Source organism: Xyrauchen texanus, chromosome 15 (assembly GCF_025860055.1).
Source record: "Xyrauchen texanus isolate HMW12.3.18 chromosome 15, RBS_HiC_50CHRs, whole genome shotgun sequence".
Lineage (NCBI taxonomy): Eukaryota > Metazoa > Chordata > Actinopteri > Cypriniformes > Catostomidae > Xyrauchen > Xyrauchen texanus.
The window spans coordinates 32,504,509-32,523,219 of record NC_068290.1 but is presented as its reverse complement, the minus strand read 5'-3'; the positions used below and the strand labels follow the sequence as shown (position 1 = coordinate 32,523,219).

Sequence of the window (18,711 nt, the reverse complement as noted above, 5' to 3'; positions counted from 1 at the left end):
GCTATATCACTCAACTTACACTCACTTCATGACAACGTCTTTCCAAGCCTGCTTATTGGCAGTGATATTTACAGAAATAAACTTGCCTGGCTGCAGTCTTTATTTGTCATCATTTCAAGTACAATAAGATTTCCAAGCACTTCAAAAAAGTACAAAAAAAAAAAAAAGTATTGTGAAAAAGCTGCTGACTTCATCCTGTCATTATCACTTTTAAGGAAAACAATGTGGAAACTGAATGGTTGGGTAAGGAAATGAGTTTGGTCTTGACATCGGTTCTCTGTGGGACGCCATTGTTGGGCCAGTTTAGCACAGACAAAAACCTGTTTGACCGGTGCCAAATATTTTAGTGCATATGTACATAAAGATCCAATTGCTCATTGATAAATGCTAAAGACAGTTGGAATGAAAGGTATTATAGGATTTGTCTTTGAAAAGCTGACACATTGGGACCTATTACAAAGCTGTTGAGCATTCAAAGTTGTGTAAGTGTAAATTCTAGGGCTGGGTATTAATACAGATTTCAATTCAATATTCTATTCAATATCGATTCATATGGTTATATTTCAGTTACAGGTGATAACGATCAGTCAACTCACTTCAACAGTGATTATTATTGGACATTCTGTTTGGAAAGACCCCACATCATGGATTGTTCTCTTTGAAGTGCTCTGTGAAGAAATCATCTGCGCAGGTGAAAACACATCCGTGTGCGGTGAGCAGATTAATGAGGCAGGTGCCTTCTCTTTCTAGAAAGCATTTGATTGGACAAAGTTTCTCTAGTACAGTATGACGTCATGATTTGACTCTTGTCTTTCTAGCCGGAAGAGTGAGGCTGCAGAATTTAAATGCTTGTATCTTCTGAAAATGAATTTGGTCAACCTTTAGAAGCACACTGGCATATAGATGACCCTAAAGCTTATAGATGTGGACTAAAAACAGCAAAACTTTCATTTTGACTTAACAGGGTCTTTAAGAATCAATATCGAGATTGTTTGAACAAAGATCGCTATGCATTAGAAATTCTATATTTTTACCCAGTCTTTGTAAATTCAGGCTGGCTTACTTTAGCTAGCTGCCTGTGTCCTGCTTTATTGAAAAAATAAAACCTGTTTTACACTGCACACGTAAAATCAAGCAAACACACTACGAGATACTACTACTTAGTGCTGGTTGAGACATCGTAATATCGTAAGACTGTAGTACTATTTGTTTGTATGTGTTGTTAAGCAGGTCGTCTATTCAACCTGTACCTGTTAGACATTTAAAGCGAACATTTTCTACACGTTAATAAGGTTTACACGGCAAGCTGAGGAAACGCTCATGTGGAGATTATTGTGCTAATTGGCTGTCAGCATGTGATTGAATTTTCTGTGGGAGTCGAGTCAGCTTCAAATGTTCACTGTGCTGAGGTCAGCAAAGCAAACTATAGTACCAAAGTATAGTATAGTGCTCACTTTTATCACGGGTCTGATAGGCCTTAAGCATATCAATGACATTCTCTTTGCACCTCTGTTATTTTAATTTGCTATTTTTGTTGGACTTGGGTAGTATCACTTGACAGCTTTCTGAATTTGTTAGTTTGCCCCAGATTTACTTTTTTTTTTCTTTGTATTTTGCTTGATGAATTCAGTTTGTGTATTAAAGGGGTCATGACATGGTTTTTTTTATTGTATTATTATGTTCCCTTAGGTGCAATTATAGTATTAATATATTTTTTTTTAAGAAAAACTTTTAAAATCTAGTGATTTATGACCTTTTCCCACCCTGTTTCTCATCCTCTGATTCAAACAGTCTGTTTTGGGGGCGTTTTCCATTTAAGACTTCAGTGTTAACGCTCACTGTTATGATTGGCTAACGCCAGTGCCTATGTATCAATTATTGACGCTCCCAGCCAGAACAATATGCAAGTAAACTAAGTAAAAACACTGTGATTATTCATAATGAATGAAATTGCGCTTTAAAAAGTAGTTTAAAGTTTAAAATAGATTACTTACAGTTTGCGTCGTCGTTGTTCCCAGAATAGTCGGCACGGACTTATCTTTGAGCAACAGTTTTCTGGCAAAGCCAGCATCATATTGAGATTTGTTCTCAAAACAGTCATCCTTAAAATGTACAGAACAAACGCTTAAGTTAACACTGCCGTGACTGGAACGTCCGCAAAAAATAAACTGCATCCATTTTTCCCTGACGCCTGGATCTTTCGGCAGCTTATTCAGAGGTTTTGTTTGACCACAGCCAGGAACAGCACATCTGTGTGGCATCGTAATTTTCCTGTGCACAAGTAGTCTCTGTCAGAGCTCGCTGTCCATCGACTGAACACTTGTGAGGCGACGGCGATACTGAAATGAGCGTAGCTGTCTTGGCGCTTAAAGCGTAGTTATCTTGTGCTGGAGGCGGTCATATGCAAACGCTGTTACGTCACTTCTAACCGACACGTCACTTCTAACCATGAATCCAGAACGAGCTGTATTTTGAGCTTGATTAAATAAATGATTCGTTTAGAATGGGGAGGACGTCTTAAAATATTAAACTTGCAGGACGTTTTAATGATACAAAGACCTCTTATATACCAAAAGATCAAGGCAAATTTGGTTTCTCATGTCATGACCCCTTTAATACTTCTAGGGTCTTTGCATTTCATAGTCCCCAAATTCATTTTTAACACATTACAAATTTTGTTATTGTCTGGGAGTTTTATAAATATGGTAATTTTTGAGGATTGTCATCTTGTGGCTCTCACAACATGTTCAGATGTGAGCGAGTGATGCATGAAAAACTGCAGCACACTCCATTAGATATTTAGTTTGTTCCTTTACTCGTTTTTTGTCCTGTGCTTTTTACTCTCTGATTTATTGTTCCTCTTTGTGCTTGGTCTGGCTCATTTTTACATCATTATAGTGTTGCATCTGCTGCACAAATATGCTCGCTTTTACAGTGTAGCATAGTAAATGTGAACTATGAATTAATCAGCAAACAGCTACTTGGAATTATGGGTTTCTCTGCACTGATTTCCCTGCCCCTTTTGGTTATTTCTATAGCATTTAAGGGAGGACTAGGTATGGATAGTGATTTCCCAATAAAAATTTTATCAAATGAATTGGAATCAAAATATTAAGTTTACTTTATTTTATTTTATCATTAGTTTTTCATTATTTTGGTCAGATTTTGACTTTTTAAAAATGTACATTCCATGTATTCCATTAATAAACAAGATGTCTTGAAATTGCATGTATTAGAAGTTTTATTTTGTAAAATTTGTATTAATTACATGCATAATGCGTACTAATTAGAAGTTTTAAAATTGACTGGTAGAATGTGTTAAAACAGTACCGTGTCTTTAAGTATAGCAGCAGTTCAGCGAGGGTCGCGTATTGGTTAGTGCAAATTAACGAGAGCGAATTCACATGGCTGCTTTATCTCATTCGTGCTACATGTGATTGGAATAAAATTATTATTTTTGTTTTGTTTTTGATCAACACCTGAATGTAAAGAACAGAAAGATTATTAAAAGAGACATTAGTCAATGACAAAAGTAAATCTATTGTCCCGTACTTTTTGCGCACGTTTGCACGTGCACTTTATATAGGTATGTTATTTAGTTGTGTAGTCTCATGTGATTCTGTGTTTGTCCCATGTTGTTTTATGTAGCACCATGGTCCTGGAGGAACGTTGTCTCTTTTCACTGTGTACTGTACTAACTGTATATGGTTGAACAACAATAAAAAACACTTGACTTGAAACGGGTTTGTACACACATTGCACAGAGAATGAGTCAAAGCAAACTTTTACTCCCAATATGCTGTTCTCTGTGCTGAACTTCTTTGCCCCTATACTACACAAACACTGGTGATTGAAATATTAAAATAAAATTTTTACATTACATTTATTCATTAAGCAAATGCTTTTATCCAAAGCGTTTTACAAAGTGCGGAGGGATACATCACAAGCGATTCATCCTAAAGAGACAGTAACACGAAAATGCAGCATTACAAAGTTTCAATTGTAAATTTACCGGCCAATGGCAATTCAGTCATTTTAAGTTGCAATGGGTGAAATTTGATTGCATATGAGAGTAATTTTCTCACATATTACTCACAGGGTTGTGCATGGAGTATATGATCGATTTATTGATTTAAGAATAGATGTAGCTATTGTTTACATGCAGATTGCGATGCAACTGAAAATCCATATTTTTACCCAACCCTAGTTTAAAGTAAGTCCATTACATTGTTTTGCATAAACCACACACATCTAGATAATGGAACTTGCTTTTAAAAGGGATGTGTGTAATTTGTGTTTGTGTGTGTTTGGGTGTTATATTGTATGAATATCTTTTCTCATCAGGGTGTGTCCTGCTTTGCTTCTAACCACTTCTGCAAATTCCTCCCGCAATGCCACTTTCCATTTCTGTTTAGTTTGGTCTGTGTTGTGTAAACTTCCAGTGGACAAGACACAGGCTAGAGGTGCAGTCTGATCTGTAAGCTCTGTCAGGATGTACTGTGGCTCAAAATACCGCCAGCTGTCTGATTCAACCCTCTCCGTACCCCTGTGATGGCTGCCAGATTGCTAGATCTCTCTGCGCTGCAGAATCGCATGAATTTGATAAACATTGCAACACACCATGTGATTAATTTATGTACAAGCCAGTGGTTGGCTCATCAACATGGCTGCGCATCCATCTGCCACGTTTCACGTGTCAATCATCAGTGTAGTGAATAATTCATCATCGTTTTGTCACTTTTTGCCTCCTATTCTTGCATTCCTGAATGGGGGGAGGGTGTTGAATTAATTTCCTGTGAATTTCAGCCACGTCCTTGTTGCAGATTAGAAGACACAAAAAATAGACCAAAAATATAACCTAGAGCTAATGTTCAGCCTACATTTGTGTACTGAATGTTGTGTCTTGTTTTTGTTGTCCTCGGAAACTTCAGGAAGAGCACAAGCATTCCAAAATGGTGGTTCCTGCATACTATTCTCACTCTCTTTAAACAACTACCTCTATTTTCTCACATTTAATTTGCATGTGAAAATCAAGCTATTGAGCTGAGAGACGACCCTCCACCTCACCAACATCAAGCAGCTAAAACCCTGAACTTTTGTGAAGTCTTGGATTGTCTTCTGTTGATTAGAATAATTTAAGCAATAAAATGGTCCTCTCAAATTGGCCAAGGACAAAGTTAGCTGTTTCCTTAGGTGTAATTGTAATTCCTAGATTGCAGGAGGGACATAAATCCATACAGAAAAGAAATAAATGTGTTTTAGATGAAGCCCTAAAGCCTTTTCTTCCTGCAGCTGAATCGGTTTTTTAATGTGTAGTGCAGAAATAGAATGCTCTACCATAGCATGAATATTTCATGGACGAACCTGTTAAAAACGGCAGTGGATTGAAAGTAAATAATTGGCTATGAATCTAAGAGATGTCCTTTTTCCTGATGACAGATGTTGTTTGGAGGCTCAAGTATGTTTCCTCAGTTGCCATAAAGAACCGGCAATGTGAGTGAAAAGAGGTCTAAAACAGTCAAAATGTTTATACTTTTAAAGGCTAGAACACTATCACGGCACATAGAAAAATAAAAAGGCTATACCCTAGCTTTCAGGGAAATCAACCTACGAATAGCTTATACTTAGTTCTCATATTCATCTGGTATAGAAGAAAATATATATATTATTATTTATTTTATTTTTTTAAAACACCACCTTTAAAATATTCAAAAGTATATTAATATAACCAAGCAGCCGTTCCTTGATGACCGGAATACAGAGACGTAATTTATACCATTCTTCAGGACTTTTTATGTTGACATCGGAAGGTTACATCTGGACGCCATTACTTTGTCCCACAGTCTTTGATAATTACAGTCTTATTATGTTACCCTAATGACAGCTGTTGTTGCCAAAATGGCCAATGACTGTGGTTATTTCTGAGACCCTGGAGAGGACACGTCATCACAACAGCCTGCAGTCTTGTCCCCTATCAAATTGTCGACAGGGAAAAATGGTGGCATTAATTACTTCAGTACTGTTCTGTTTCCAAATCCCATTTTCGCCACTATAATGGTAGGGACGGGATTTTTGGTTCCAATTCCATTTGTACCTAATTATTCCTGTTCTTTAATAGTTACAATTACAATTCTTTGTTATTTTTTTTTTATTATTTTTTTTTTTTTTCAGTTTTAAGAATGGACTATGTTTGGAAACCATTTGTATTGCTTTGACTATTCTCTGTTGCCTGTTTGTGATGTTATAGATTTGAACAGAACAGTAATAACAAATCTGAAATGTATTGTTTTGTACCTAGGGCTGTGCGATTAAAACAATGTCAGTATTTATAAAAAATATATATATTGATAAATAATGATAAACGTTTGAGTAATTTTCTATATTTAGCCTATGTTCTACATCTAGACAATCGAATTAGGTATGTGTCGCTAAAAATGCAAACAGTGCGGCAAAGTAATGCACACAACTAGCTGACTGAATCACAGTCATTAATATCAGCCTGTTTTGAAGTATTAACAGGCAGCCCTGCTGTCATTGAAACCAGTTATGAGGCTCAGTAGGCTTTAGCAGGCGGCTAGCCAGCTAATTTAATATCGATGTGTACCGAACAAGACAGCACTGACAATGCAATACAGTTATCGACTGAACTCAACATCAACACCATGCTCTCTCAAGACTTTAGGTTACTTCTAGACATGACCCAAGAAAGTGTTTTTTCTTCTTTTGTCGTTTATTAGTAGTTGGCATTTTGTGCATTACCGCCACCTACTTGTGTGGAGCGTCACAAAGTCTTTGAGTGGATTAGAGTTGAAAATGATGAATTGGCTAAATTGTATCAAAAAGAGGTCACACACCTTATGTAGGATTAAATCCTAAATGGAGTATAATTTAAAAGTAGCTTACCCTCTGGAGTATACTTGTAAACAAACAAGTTGTTTAATTCTTGAGGTCAAAGAAACATGTGGAATACAGTTCCGCCCCATTAATGAAATGGGGCGGAACTGGTACATGAAATGTACGTTGTGATAAATATCGATATTGAATGATATGAAAAAAATATTGTGATAATTTTTTTTTGGCCATGTCACCCAGCCCTATTTGTTCCCATTCATATTTTTACACATTAATATCTAGCAACTTTTTAGCACTGTCTAGCTCCCATTATCTCTCCTAAATCTAGACTGTACCTTTTTGTTTTTGTTTTTTGTAAGGCATGTCTTGTGCATCAAATCTATGCAAAAAAGTTTAAAGGATTTTTTCCACAACAAAGGCAGTCCCAATGTGGCTTGTTTACCACAAAGAATCATGTTTACACAATTTTTAATGACCGAAAACAATCAATCACAATGATTCAGTGCTTGAAAGTTGATTGATTTGCATGCATAGTGGAGAAGAAAATAAGTATTTTGATATAAATTCCATTATTATAAATTGTAATTTCAATATCAAGGGAAACAATCAGCCATTATGATGCTTATTATTGGAATAATTGTGCAGCCCTTAGTTCTAGTATTTTTTAGAAATGGTACCGGTTCTCAATTCCCAACCCTACATAATGGAAATTTCACATATAAGCTACTGTTTGCTGATAAGAGTCTGGCAGCATATTCAAGAGGAGGAGACAAACAGGCTTGTTCTTTGCCAGTTCTCATATCTATTTATTTTCTGCCTGCCTTAACAAATTTCTTGCTTGCAGATAATAGCTAGAGCAGGCTGGCCGCTTTAGTGGTGATGATTTTCAGGCTGCCGCTGTAAGCCCGCTGAATCTCCACTGCTCTTTCATGGTGGTTGGGCTGTAATTTTGCCGCGTGCGTGCACTGAATGCTGATGCACCCTGGTCTAACTTGGCTTCAGTATAGGTTCACAGCAACTCAAGTCCTTTTCCCTCAACTAACACAAGTGTTATTGGCTTCTATTCAGCTAATGATAGGATGTTCCTCTGTGGCTGCTGCTTTTCTGTAGAGTTCTTCTGTTTGAAAAGAAACTGACCATAACAAAAATAATGTGGACCACATCCACACCTTTTGCCTAGCTCTTCTGTTGTTTGAGTGACAGCAAGGACATTACCAGTCGAGTTAGGCAAAAGATGAGGTACTTGAGCTTTTGAGTGCTTTCAGGACTTTTAATGATGTAGTATGCGGTACTTATTTAAAGTCCAGTAACACAATGTCTACTGGAAATGCACCGTTATAGAAATGTTGGCTGATATGGATAATTTTACATGAATATGATTCTTAGCTTATCCTGAGTTATCAGAAGAGATTCACCTATATTGCCATAACACAGCCCAGGGTTAAGGCCTAAATAGTGTCTTGAACTAGGCTCACATGTTCAAGATGTTTCTGATGTGCATCCTTATCTTCTTCTCTTCCTGTTCTTCAGCCTAATAAACCGGATGCTTCAAAGGGATCCAAAGAGGCGAGCATCATTGGAAGAGATTGAGAGTCATGCGTGGCTTCAAGGGGTGGACCCGTCTCCTGCCACAAAGTATAACACCCCATTGGTGTCCCACAAGAACCTGTCTGAAGAAGAGCACAACAGCATCATCCAACGCATGGTTCTGGGAGATATCGCAGATAGAGAAGCCATCATCGAGTAAGACATAACCATGAGCCATAATTGCACATTAGTTAACACATTACGTTGAATAAATACAAATTTAAAGACGCTCAACCTATAATGTCCTCAGGCTAATGCATCATTTTCCACAGAAGAAGCTTTCAAATACCTGTCTGTCATTATTTAGTTTTCTTTAATAAGGACCGTCTCGAAATGAAAGACTGTTTTATAAAGGTCAGTGTCTCCATGTTTCCATGTAATCAGTTTCAAGCTTTTCAAGTTGTTCAGACTGTCAAAGCTCTTCGCTTGAAAATCAGTTAGCTGGAGACAACATTTGTAGCAACAGAACAAAAGGAATGTTGTAGTGGTTTTACCACCATTTCAGTGATACTCTTCTCTAGTGTCAAGTCTTAGCCAACATCTTAGGCCCAAAACATACTCTATGCAAGTACGTGAATGCAGTCTCGATATCACAAATTGTTGCATTCTGAATTGTGTCCGAACATAATTCATTATGCATTAAAGTATGTTATGGATTCTCAGCATTTCCGTAAGGGGCTAGCATTAGCCTTAACTGCCATCTACAGACAGTTTTCTCTGTCGGTTTGAAGATAATTTTGCTTGGCACATTAGTTAAAGGAATAGTTCACCCCAAAATTGTAATTCTCTTATCATTTACTCACCCTTATGCCCTCTCAAACTATGACTTTCTATCTTCTGCGGAATACAAACAAAGATATTTTCTAAAATATATGATATGTTTATATTTATACATTGCCAGTGACTTTCAAGCTCCAAGAAGGATATAAAGGTAATTTATACGACTCAAGTGGTTTAATCCATGTCTTCTGTAGCCATATGGAATTCTGATGAAAAGCTAGTCCTTCACTCATAGAGCACAAGATACATTTAGTGAGGAAGCAAGCTGCCGGAAACTTCCATGTAGCCTATTATGAACTGTCACTTATAAATTATTACATGGCTTTTATTTTTTCACATCAGTACAAGTACCATTTTTCATAAATGCTGAAAAAAATAAGTTAATCTCAGTGTCAGTGGAGCATGAAACGGACAGTGCTGTAGGCTCCTGCTGTACAGTCTTGTAGTGAGATTCGGTTCAAAGAACCCATCAGTCACTCCTCTCTATCTTTGATAGCACTCTCCGGCAGCTGGGGAACCCCACTGAGAAAATGGTGTCAACCCGCCTCAAAGGAACCCTCATGAGAAGGTGTCCTGTAGGGATGCTCCGATCAGGATTTTTACAGCCGATACTGATCACCGATCTTCTTGTCACCTGATCGGCCGACATGATCCCTATACCGATAATTTCACCTTTTATCAGGATCTGTCATAACTGGTTATGTGTAAGCTTTCTGCACACTGTCACTATCAATTTAATTTTCCTCTTCCCAGTAATATCATTTTGCCAAGTTTCTGCTGACAAAAAAAGTTAAGTGAAGACAAACTGATTACCCATAGGTGCAATTAAACTTAATGTGACATTTTTGGTTATTGATTCATTTGTCATTATTTAATATAATTATTATTGTTCCTCATTTTATTTTTGCATTATATTTAATGCATTATATTGTGGTATCTTAATATTGTGTAAAGAATTATTACATTTATAAATTACTTCCCTGCCTTTTTATTTATTTCAATGGCTATATTAATATTAAATTTTTCACTTGTTGCTTCTGGAACATTAATCGGGAACACACGCTCTCTCATGAGGACAAGAGATGAAAGGAAAGCGGAGAAAGAGTGCATGTTTCTGGACTCTACGGGTGCTACGATTGTTAATGCCATTTAATCGGGAGATGTTTGAACTGCACCACATCTTATAACTCGCGTCATTACTGAGATGCCTATGCCTGGTGGAGACTGAAAACCTGCTGTCATGAACCATAATAAGGACCGTTTCACCACTCGTGCTGTTTTCCCTTTGCCTTGTCTTTTGTGAAATGCCACATGAACAGTACAGTACCCAAACTTTTCATAATCGTCTTACCTCTCCCACTGCATCGTCCTTAACTGCTGAATCAAGTTGGTTGTCTTACAACACTATGCCAGTATTCCCAACATGCTGTGTTGTCAAGACTGCTGCTCAAGTCTTAAAGGAGCGGCGCATCTTTTGCAACATTAGCAATCAGTTTATGCAATCGGACAAATTACCAATCAGCGATTGAGTCATAGGATGTGAATATCGTCTGATACCGATTGGTGGCCGATCAATCGGAGCATCCCTAGTGTCCTGTGATATTATGAGTGAATTAAAATCCTACATACAAATTCTCACAATTTTCTTGTTTCACATACAAGGAGGTGGAAGCTAAATAAAACAGATTTGTGGCACTACTCTACTCTAAAGTGCTCTGAAATAATAGAACTGGACTCCTGGGCCTTGAACACAAGCCACAACAGTGTATTCAAGCCTTTCCAAAAGATTATTATCGCTGCACGATTTTGTGGCCTCCGAGACCTCATTTGTTCAATTGGTAGCATGTAATCTCTGAGGAAGCAGTGTAGTCTTGGCTAAAATGCCCAGACTAACAATCTTGATACGTTAACTGCAGAATGTCCTACTTGTAATGCGCCAGTAGATGATTCTTCATACCTATTTTAGTCTTAAGTTTTCACAATGTAGGGCAATATGCTGATCTTTTGAGCTGATAGAGGCCACTTGGCTCTGTAGTTCAAGGAGGTCTATAATACTCTGAGAAAGCTATCCATTTGCATTCCCATCTCAAAGGTACTGGCTCTTCTAGAGCATGACCCCCTGATACGTGATTTGAAATCTGAACATTTGCTCATGGGCGATCACAGTTCTGTCGTGTGTGTGTATGTGTGTGTTTGCATGCGTGTAAATGCCACGTAACTTATCACTTTCAAACCGCAGGTAAATTACATCATGTCAACACTAATTGACTGATTGCACCACAAGAACAGGCACAGCTTTAAGCCATTCACTAGTAACTATTCTGAGGGAGATGTTAAAAGCAGCAGGCAAGGAAACACTAAATCCATGCTTTTTAAAGAGATGTCCAAAAAAAATTACATTGTCAATATTTTTGATTTTATATGTTACCTGCAATAAATCACAGAATGCACAGCTACTTTTGAATGGCCATCAAAGGAGAAAAATAGTATATTTATGGCATCTGCCATCTAACTGGGCATTGCCAACCAGCCAAATCTTGAACTCTTGTTAGAGAGGATTTGACGCATAGATTTGCAAGTTTCTCTCACACTGTCTGTATCTCCTCCTCACTTGTCCATTCTCTTTGCTCACTCTCTAGAGCCCTGGAGACAAACAAGTACAACCACATCACTGCTACTTACTTCCTGCTGGCTGAACGGATCCTGAGGGAAAAGCAGGAGAAGGAGGTGCAACCTCGTTCTTCCAGCCCCAGTAACATCAAGGCCCACTTCAGGTATGGCTGTCCCACCAGAGCTCCAGTCCCCTGTGAAGTTTACTCTGTGTTTCATATGGACACTCGTCTTGTCTTGATGAGAATCCTGCATAGTTATGGATTGATAACCCCTCCCTAGGTTTCTTAGTTTTGGTGCAAAAGACAAAATGCTAAAATCACTGTTCTCAGATAACTAAACATTCTCAATTTCATCCAATTGGTTTGTTGTGTCAAGCCACTTGCAAACATTATGACTTAATGGCTTATAGAAATTACAATTGGAGAGGAAAGCATTGTGATGCCATGTTGTAAAGAATGACTTTAAGATCTCTCTCAGCAGGAGTTCAGAACATTAATCTCTTCTGAAATAAACTAGTTTTAGAGCAGTGGTCACACATTGGAATGTCTTTAGTTATTCAGCTTTAAATTAGATTTATTCTTCAAGAAAGGTCAGTCAGTGGATTGTTAACATAAATAAGACCTTTGCAAACTTGGTTTAATTTAGTGAACTTTAGGACAAGAATAATTTTATTTGCCAAAGATTTTGTTGGTGCAGGCCATCACAAAACAGACAAAACACAAGTACCAACAAAAAAATCCAACGATTGCAAATCTCTCAATTGAGGAGCAATGTTATGTCCAAAACCTGAAAATTATGCTTTCTTAGGCATTATCCGGAGGTAGAAAGGCATTAAAAGAATGTCTGAATCCAATGTTTGTGTTATATCCTGTTTACTGAGTTGCTCTTCACGGTCAATGAAAACCCAAAATACTGTATGTGCAGTTCAGCAGTTGGTTGTAGGAAGTAAATTAATTTATTAATGTCTTTTTGTTATTCTTACAGTTATTTTCTATCTAAAAAGCATTGTAGCCACTTATATTGTTGGTCTACCTTTACACTGTATCTCTTCATTTAGTTGTCAAATTTTTGTAGTTGTCTCAATTCAGTCTGCCCTGTATTGGCATACGTAACTGGAATAACAACAATGCTTGAAGAGGTGCCGGATTCACTATCTGAGCCCATGAGAGGCCAGTTCTGCTTTATGTCAGGATCCCTGTCTGCCCTTAGTGGCGTGTGTGGACTTCCAGCACATCCTCTGAGCCCTGTACTGGGTGACAAATGTGTTTAAGAGATGAGGCTAAAAATTGGTTCGGACTGACCTAGAAAAGCAGTGAGGCTGCAGATGTTTTCTGAGAGGAGCAAGGATTGGACGAAATTAGAGAATGTTGTGGCAAAGAGAAGTAGGAGAGAAAGGTGAAGGAAGGGGAGGAAGGAGATGAGGAAAGATTTCCTCAGGCTCATAAAGTCATTATATTTGCCGTCTGTCAATGTTTAATGAGTCACAGGATCATGTTAGGGCCATTAAATCTTTTTTTGACCATTATTATAAATGTAATATGCTAAACATATAATTATCCACTAAGAATATATGCCGATACGAGTAAAACACTGGAGACCGGGAAACAAAAACATCCATTATGAATCGTGTAGCACTTTAACGTCCCAGAAAAGGTGGATTCACTTTCATTAGTGTGTCCTACAGACAGAAGATGTATGTATTTCAGGAACTGCTTATATTCTACCGTATATACTCAGAATTGTAGTCCACATTTTTTCTGAATATAAGGAAGAAATTCTGACTGGAAAATGATTTTGCTGTAAGAGGGATGACTGTTATATCTTGCTAATGTTATGCAGGAATTCCCACACATGATGATAATAGATGTGGAAATGTTTTAGAGCCTTTCTCAACAAACTTATAAATACATCTTTAATTTCATAAATTAGACAAATTATACCAGAGATAGTATCAAGTGTCACACTAATAACTGAAACATACTATACTATAAATAGACTTCCTTGGGCAGTATTTCCCTAGCTTGAAACAAGTGAAATATTTTATTGCTGAAAAATGTTGGTCTCTGGCAGAAGCGTGGTTTAAAATCAGTAAAAAAACAAACCATAAATGTGGAAAACATTTGTGTTTGCATTGTTATTCATATTGTTGCACTATTTGGCTTGTTGTTATATCAACATTAAGTTTATGGAGTGTTAGTATAGTTATGACAACCAAGTAGGACGTGCCAGAGCTCTGTTCCACTGATTAGCTTTGATTCAATAGCCTATTGGATCTTCTTGACAGGTTATTTCTTTCCATAGCGATTTACAAGAAAGTGCACATATTGTGTAAATGATACCCCAGCATGTAGCTAAGGATACAAGTAGGTACATTAAAGGCAAGGTGCAGTATCAGGTCTGAATTATCTTGTGAATCACCATGTTCCTTTGTTGAATGCTTGGCATGAGAAGCAAGTCTGGCTTTTGTCAAGGGCTTCCTCTAGCATGAATGTTTGGTTTGTTTTTATAAGGCACTCTCTAAAGGTTCTGTCTTTTAAAAATGTAATGGCAATGTCCACCTTTACATTTAACTTTGAGGGAGCATGTCCTCTTTCTTTTTAAGGGAGAAACTGTCATTGTTCTTTGTTTTCAGTAGCCTGCTTCATGTCTGGAAAAGGTTACTTATATCAAAGCCTATGTCCTTTTCTTTTTGCAGGCAGTCATGGCCGACCAAAAACGACATGCATCAGGACATTGAGGACAGCTTAGCATCTTCGTCCATCTCTCATGCCGGAGGTCCTCAGACTCCAGCTCGCAGTGCAGAGAACTTGCTGAATGGTCACCGAAATAAGGGGCTTATGGAATTGGGCCGAAGAGAGGATGCCAGTGAAGCCTCTAGCAGCTCTACTGCAACTACCACTCTGCCATCAAACCCCCTCAAGACTGGGGTCATGGCGCCTCTTGCGTCCCCTTCAGCCAAGCAACGAACTTGCCTTTTTCGAGTTGAAGAGGATGAGGAGGAGGAGGAAGAGCAGGAGACTTCACCACTACCCACCCAAGTGGTGCTGCGGCGCAAGCCACTGTCCATTACCAACCGGCTTACATCTCGCAAGAGTGCCCCGGTGCTCAATCAGATCTTCGAAGAGGAAGGCGAATCAGACGATGACTTCGACATGGATGAGAGTCTTCCGCCTAAGCTTAGCCGGTTGAAGATGAACATGGCATCTCCTGGTACGGCCCAAAAGCGCTACCACCGGCGCAAGAGTCAGGGCCGTGGTTCAAGCTGCTCTAGCTCAGAGACCAGCGATGACGATTCAGAGAGTCACCTTCGACGTCTAGACAAAGACACTGGGTTCACCTACAGCTGGAACCGCAGGGACAGTAGTGAGGGTCCACCTGGAAACTCGGGGGGCAATGGAGGTGGTAGCAGTGGAGGACAGAGTAAACCTCCTGGGGAGGGTAACTCAGGACCAGACAAGGGCAGTTCTCCAGGAGGAGGAGGAAATAATGATAGTACTGGAGGGGGCGGGGAAGGTGGGGGTGGTACAAAAGGACAGGGTGGCCCTTCCAGCTGTTCCCGTAGCAACAATGTTTCATCTGGCTCAACTCGTAGTGCAACTCGGAGTGCAGGGGAACTAGTAGAAAGTCTCAAGCTCATGAGTCTCTGCTTGAGTTCTCAGTTTCAGCATCGCAGCTCTGGAGGAGGGGGTGGAGGACGATTCATCCTTGATCCTCAGAGCCTGTCCAGTGTTAAAGTCCAGGAGAAATCCTCCTGGAAGATGTGCATTGGTTCCAACAGCAGTCTAGACAAAGTGATCAACCCTGCCTTGAATGGTGGTGTTGGAACAATGGAGCATTATCCAGACCAAACAGCAGTCATGCTAAATGAACTTGGCCTGGTCAAGGAGAATAACCTGAACTTGAAAAACAATGTTCTCCAGCTACCTCTGTGTGAAAAGACCCTCTCCGTGAACATCCAGCGAAGCCCTAGGGATGGGCTGCTCTGTGCCTCTACCCAGGCCAGCTGCTGTCAGGTCATATGATGGTGCATCACATGGCTGGTTCTTAGAGTGGTTTGTTCCTATTGCCACATTTGTAGCATAACAATGACTTGAGTTCTCCATCAGTAGCTGTATTTGACCTCTCTCTATCCCCAATCTGACCTTTAAACCTGCCTTCTATGTTGTCTTAATCATTCTTTCAACTTATTTATTAAGTTTCTACTCTTGGACCCAATTGTTTTTAATGAAGTGCACGCTGCTATCCTTTCCTTTTACTTTTTTTTTTTTTTTTGCCCCATTAGACTTTAATTCAAAATCCATTTTAAAGTCTTGTTTATTTTGCTTTTATAGCCCTCTAAACAAATTGCTCTTACAGTGAAATCCATGGAAATCCAACTGATTTTGTACAATAAAATTACCTTTAATAAAGTCAGATATTTAAATTAAAGCCAAACTTATGATAGAGCAGAACATGGCAATTTATAAAACAAGCACTTAACAAGCCTCAACCTAAATATAAATATTGCTACTGGTTTTGTAAATTAAAAGTATCATTGTAAAGAGACAGTTTGAATGGTAATACAGTAAAAGCAATAGTGAGAGTAAAGAACCAACCTTGTTTAATTCACAGCGCTCTTTGATGAGTCTTAAACTAAATTACCATTTTGCACAAAATCTGTTTTTTATTCACAATTTCATTGTTAATACATTTTCAGTTTAACTAAACTTTTGAGGTTACTGACAATCAGTTGCAATTAAGTTGCAAGTTAAGTTCTTAAAAGATAATTTCCTTAAAGGGGGTTACAGGATAACCCAGATAACTTGATTCTTAATTGTTTTGTTTGAATTATATTGTCACACATGTTCACCAAAGTCATGATTCACACCAGACCAGTTTTGTTTAAATTGTATGAATTTAAGGAAATATTTTTGATGTTTAAGTGCAATTTATACATGTCATAGCTGATTAATTTTGGTAACCCCCTCTGTGAAATGCCCTACTAAGTAATATTGTTTGCCAAAATTGCATCCCAGAAAGCACTGTTGTTATAGCCAGATCTAAATGCGTTCACAGTTTTTGTTAAATTACAAAATTACCATTGCACTATTGTGTTAGTGTAGTCTACAATTAGAATACTGTGAACAAACCAATCAGAGTGGGGATAATTAGAATGCTGTTTCTGCTAGAGTTAAATCAAACCTACATACACCATCAGGCCTTTGTAGTACTGAATGTTTAGAGAAGATTAATGAGAACCGTTGAGCCGGTAGCTAATTTTATTCAATGTCATTTTTAAAATACAGTATTTAAATAGATACATTACTTTGTCATTTAGGACTTTCAATCTCACTCACCCCTGTTGTTCTTGTGCTGTTCAGCATTGAGTTACTGTATGTACCAGTCTCAGAAAGGACTGGCCTTAGGGGCTGTTTATATAAGTATGTACATATATTTTTAAAAGTTTATTTTTTTGAAAGGACTGCTGTTTTATGCTGTGTTGGGTGCAGGCCTTGTGTTGACTTCCAGTTGGGATAAAACAGGGCAAATTTGTCACCTAGCCTCCTCATAATGGATAAATAAATGGTATATCTTACACCGAGTGCATGGCATCTTTTTCAGGAAACATGGCTTTAAGAGTTAGCCATTGGGTAACCATGACCTGGTATAGAAAGAAGTCAAAGCTCTGCAAAGCTCTGCAGAACTGTGAGTGTAAACCGAAATTGGGTGTGATATATTTTAAGGGCATTTGCAATAAGCTAAGCTATAAGTTGCAGCTATATGTAAATATAATTTTCTGTTTTTATATTTCAAACCTGTACATCCTTTAAATGTCTCACTTGACCGAAAATGTATCTTAAGTATTTCTGTTTGTTTTGTCTTTTAGTTTTAAGAATAAAGTCTGTAAATATAGGTGTAAATATGGTGCTCTATTCTTAGAAATGCAGTGTTGGACTTGGAATTGTTCATAGCTGTAATATAGCCTTATTAGATATGAGTGTCATACAGAGCAAGGGAGGTTGAAAAGAAAATAGTGCTATATGCATAATGTCTGACTTTGTCCTTCTCTAATGTAAACAACTAAACGACATGTGCATGTGTTGTGCATTTGACATTATTGATCCATGTACATTCAGAGGAAAAGAACCACCACAAAACGTTACAGGACCAAACCATGTACTGACGTCAAAAGAAAGAAGAAAAAATCAACTTTGAAGAAGCAAAATGAATAAATGTTCTGTTGCTGAAACTTGTCCTTTAAAGTTACATATAGCTATGGTGATGTTCAAAATTAAATGTGAAATTTGTCTTTAAACCTTGACTTTTGTCTTTTTTTTTAATGGGGGGGGTTATCGTACTGTTTGTGAAAATCTTTTGCACAAAATGAATGATCAGAACGTAATTGAAAGTTATATAGGCTGATTTATATAGGCCACTCCAGTGTTGCTTTGGCCTTGTGCTTGGGATCATTGTCATGCTGAAAGGTGAATTTCCTCACAATCTTCAGTGTTTTAGCAGACTGAAGCAGGTTCACTTGCAGTATTCCCCTATATTTTGCTCCATTCATTCTTCCTTCAATTCTAACAAGATGCCCAGTCCCTGCTGATGAGAAGCATTCCCACAGCATGATGCTGCGACCACCATACTTCACTGTAGGAATGGTGTGTCTTGAGGAATAGGACGTTTTAGGTTTGCGCCCCACATAACGCTTTGAGTGTTGGCCCAAAAGCTCTATCTTGGTCTTATCTGACCACAAAACATTCTCCCACATCTCCGCTGTGCCACTCACATCCTTTCTGGTGGTACTTTTGAGTAAGGGCTTCTTTCTTGCCACCCTCCCATACAGGCCAGCGTTATGCAGTGATCTTGATATTGTTGACTGGTGCACCATTACTCCAC

The 18,711-nt window shown here is 38.2% G+C and overlaps 1 protein-coding gene across 1 annotated transcript in view; it reads left to right on the top strand.

Moving 5' to 3' along the window:
• The window catches only part of snrka (SNF related kinase a), a 64,247-nt gene extending 46,140 nt beyond the window's left edge, over nucleotides 1–18,107 (top strand). The window contains exons 4-6 of the mRNA XM_052143769.1: nucleotides 8,383–8,595; nucleotides 11,859–11,993; nucleotides 14,528–18,107. Of these exons, the coding sequence (XP_051999729.1) occupies nucleotides 8,383–8,595; nucleotides 11,859–11,993; nucleotides 14,528–15,854 (1,675 nt within the window). The 3' untranslated portion in view covers nucleotides 15,855–18,107. The remainder of the gene's footprint in view (nucleotides 1–8,382; nucleotides 8,596–11,858; nucleotides 11,994–14,527) is intronic.
• The last annotated feature ends 604 nt before the right edge of the window (nucleotides 18,108–18,711 follow it).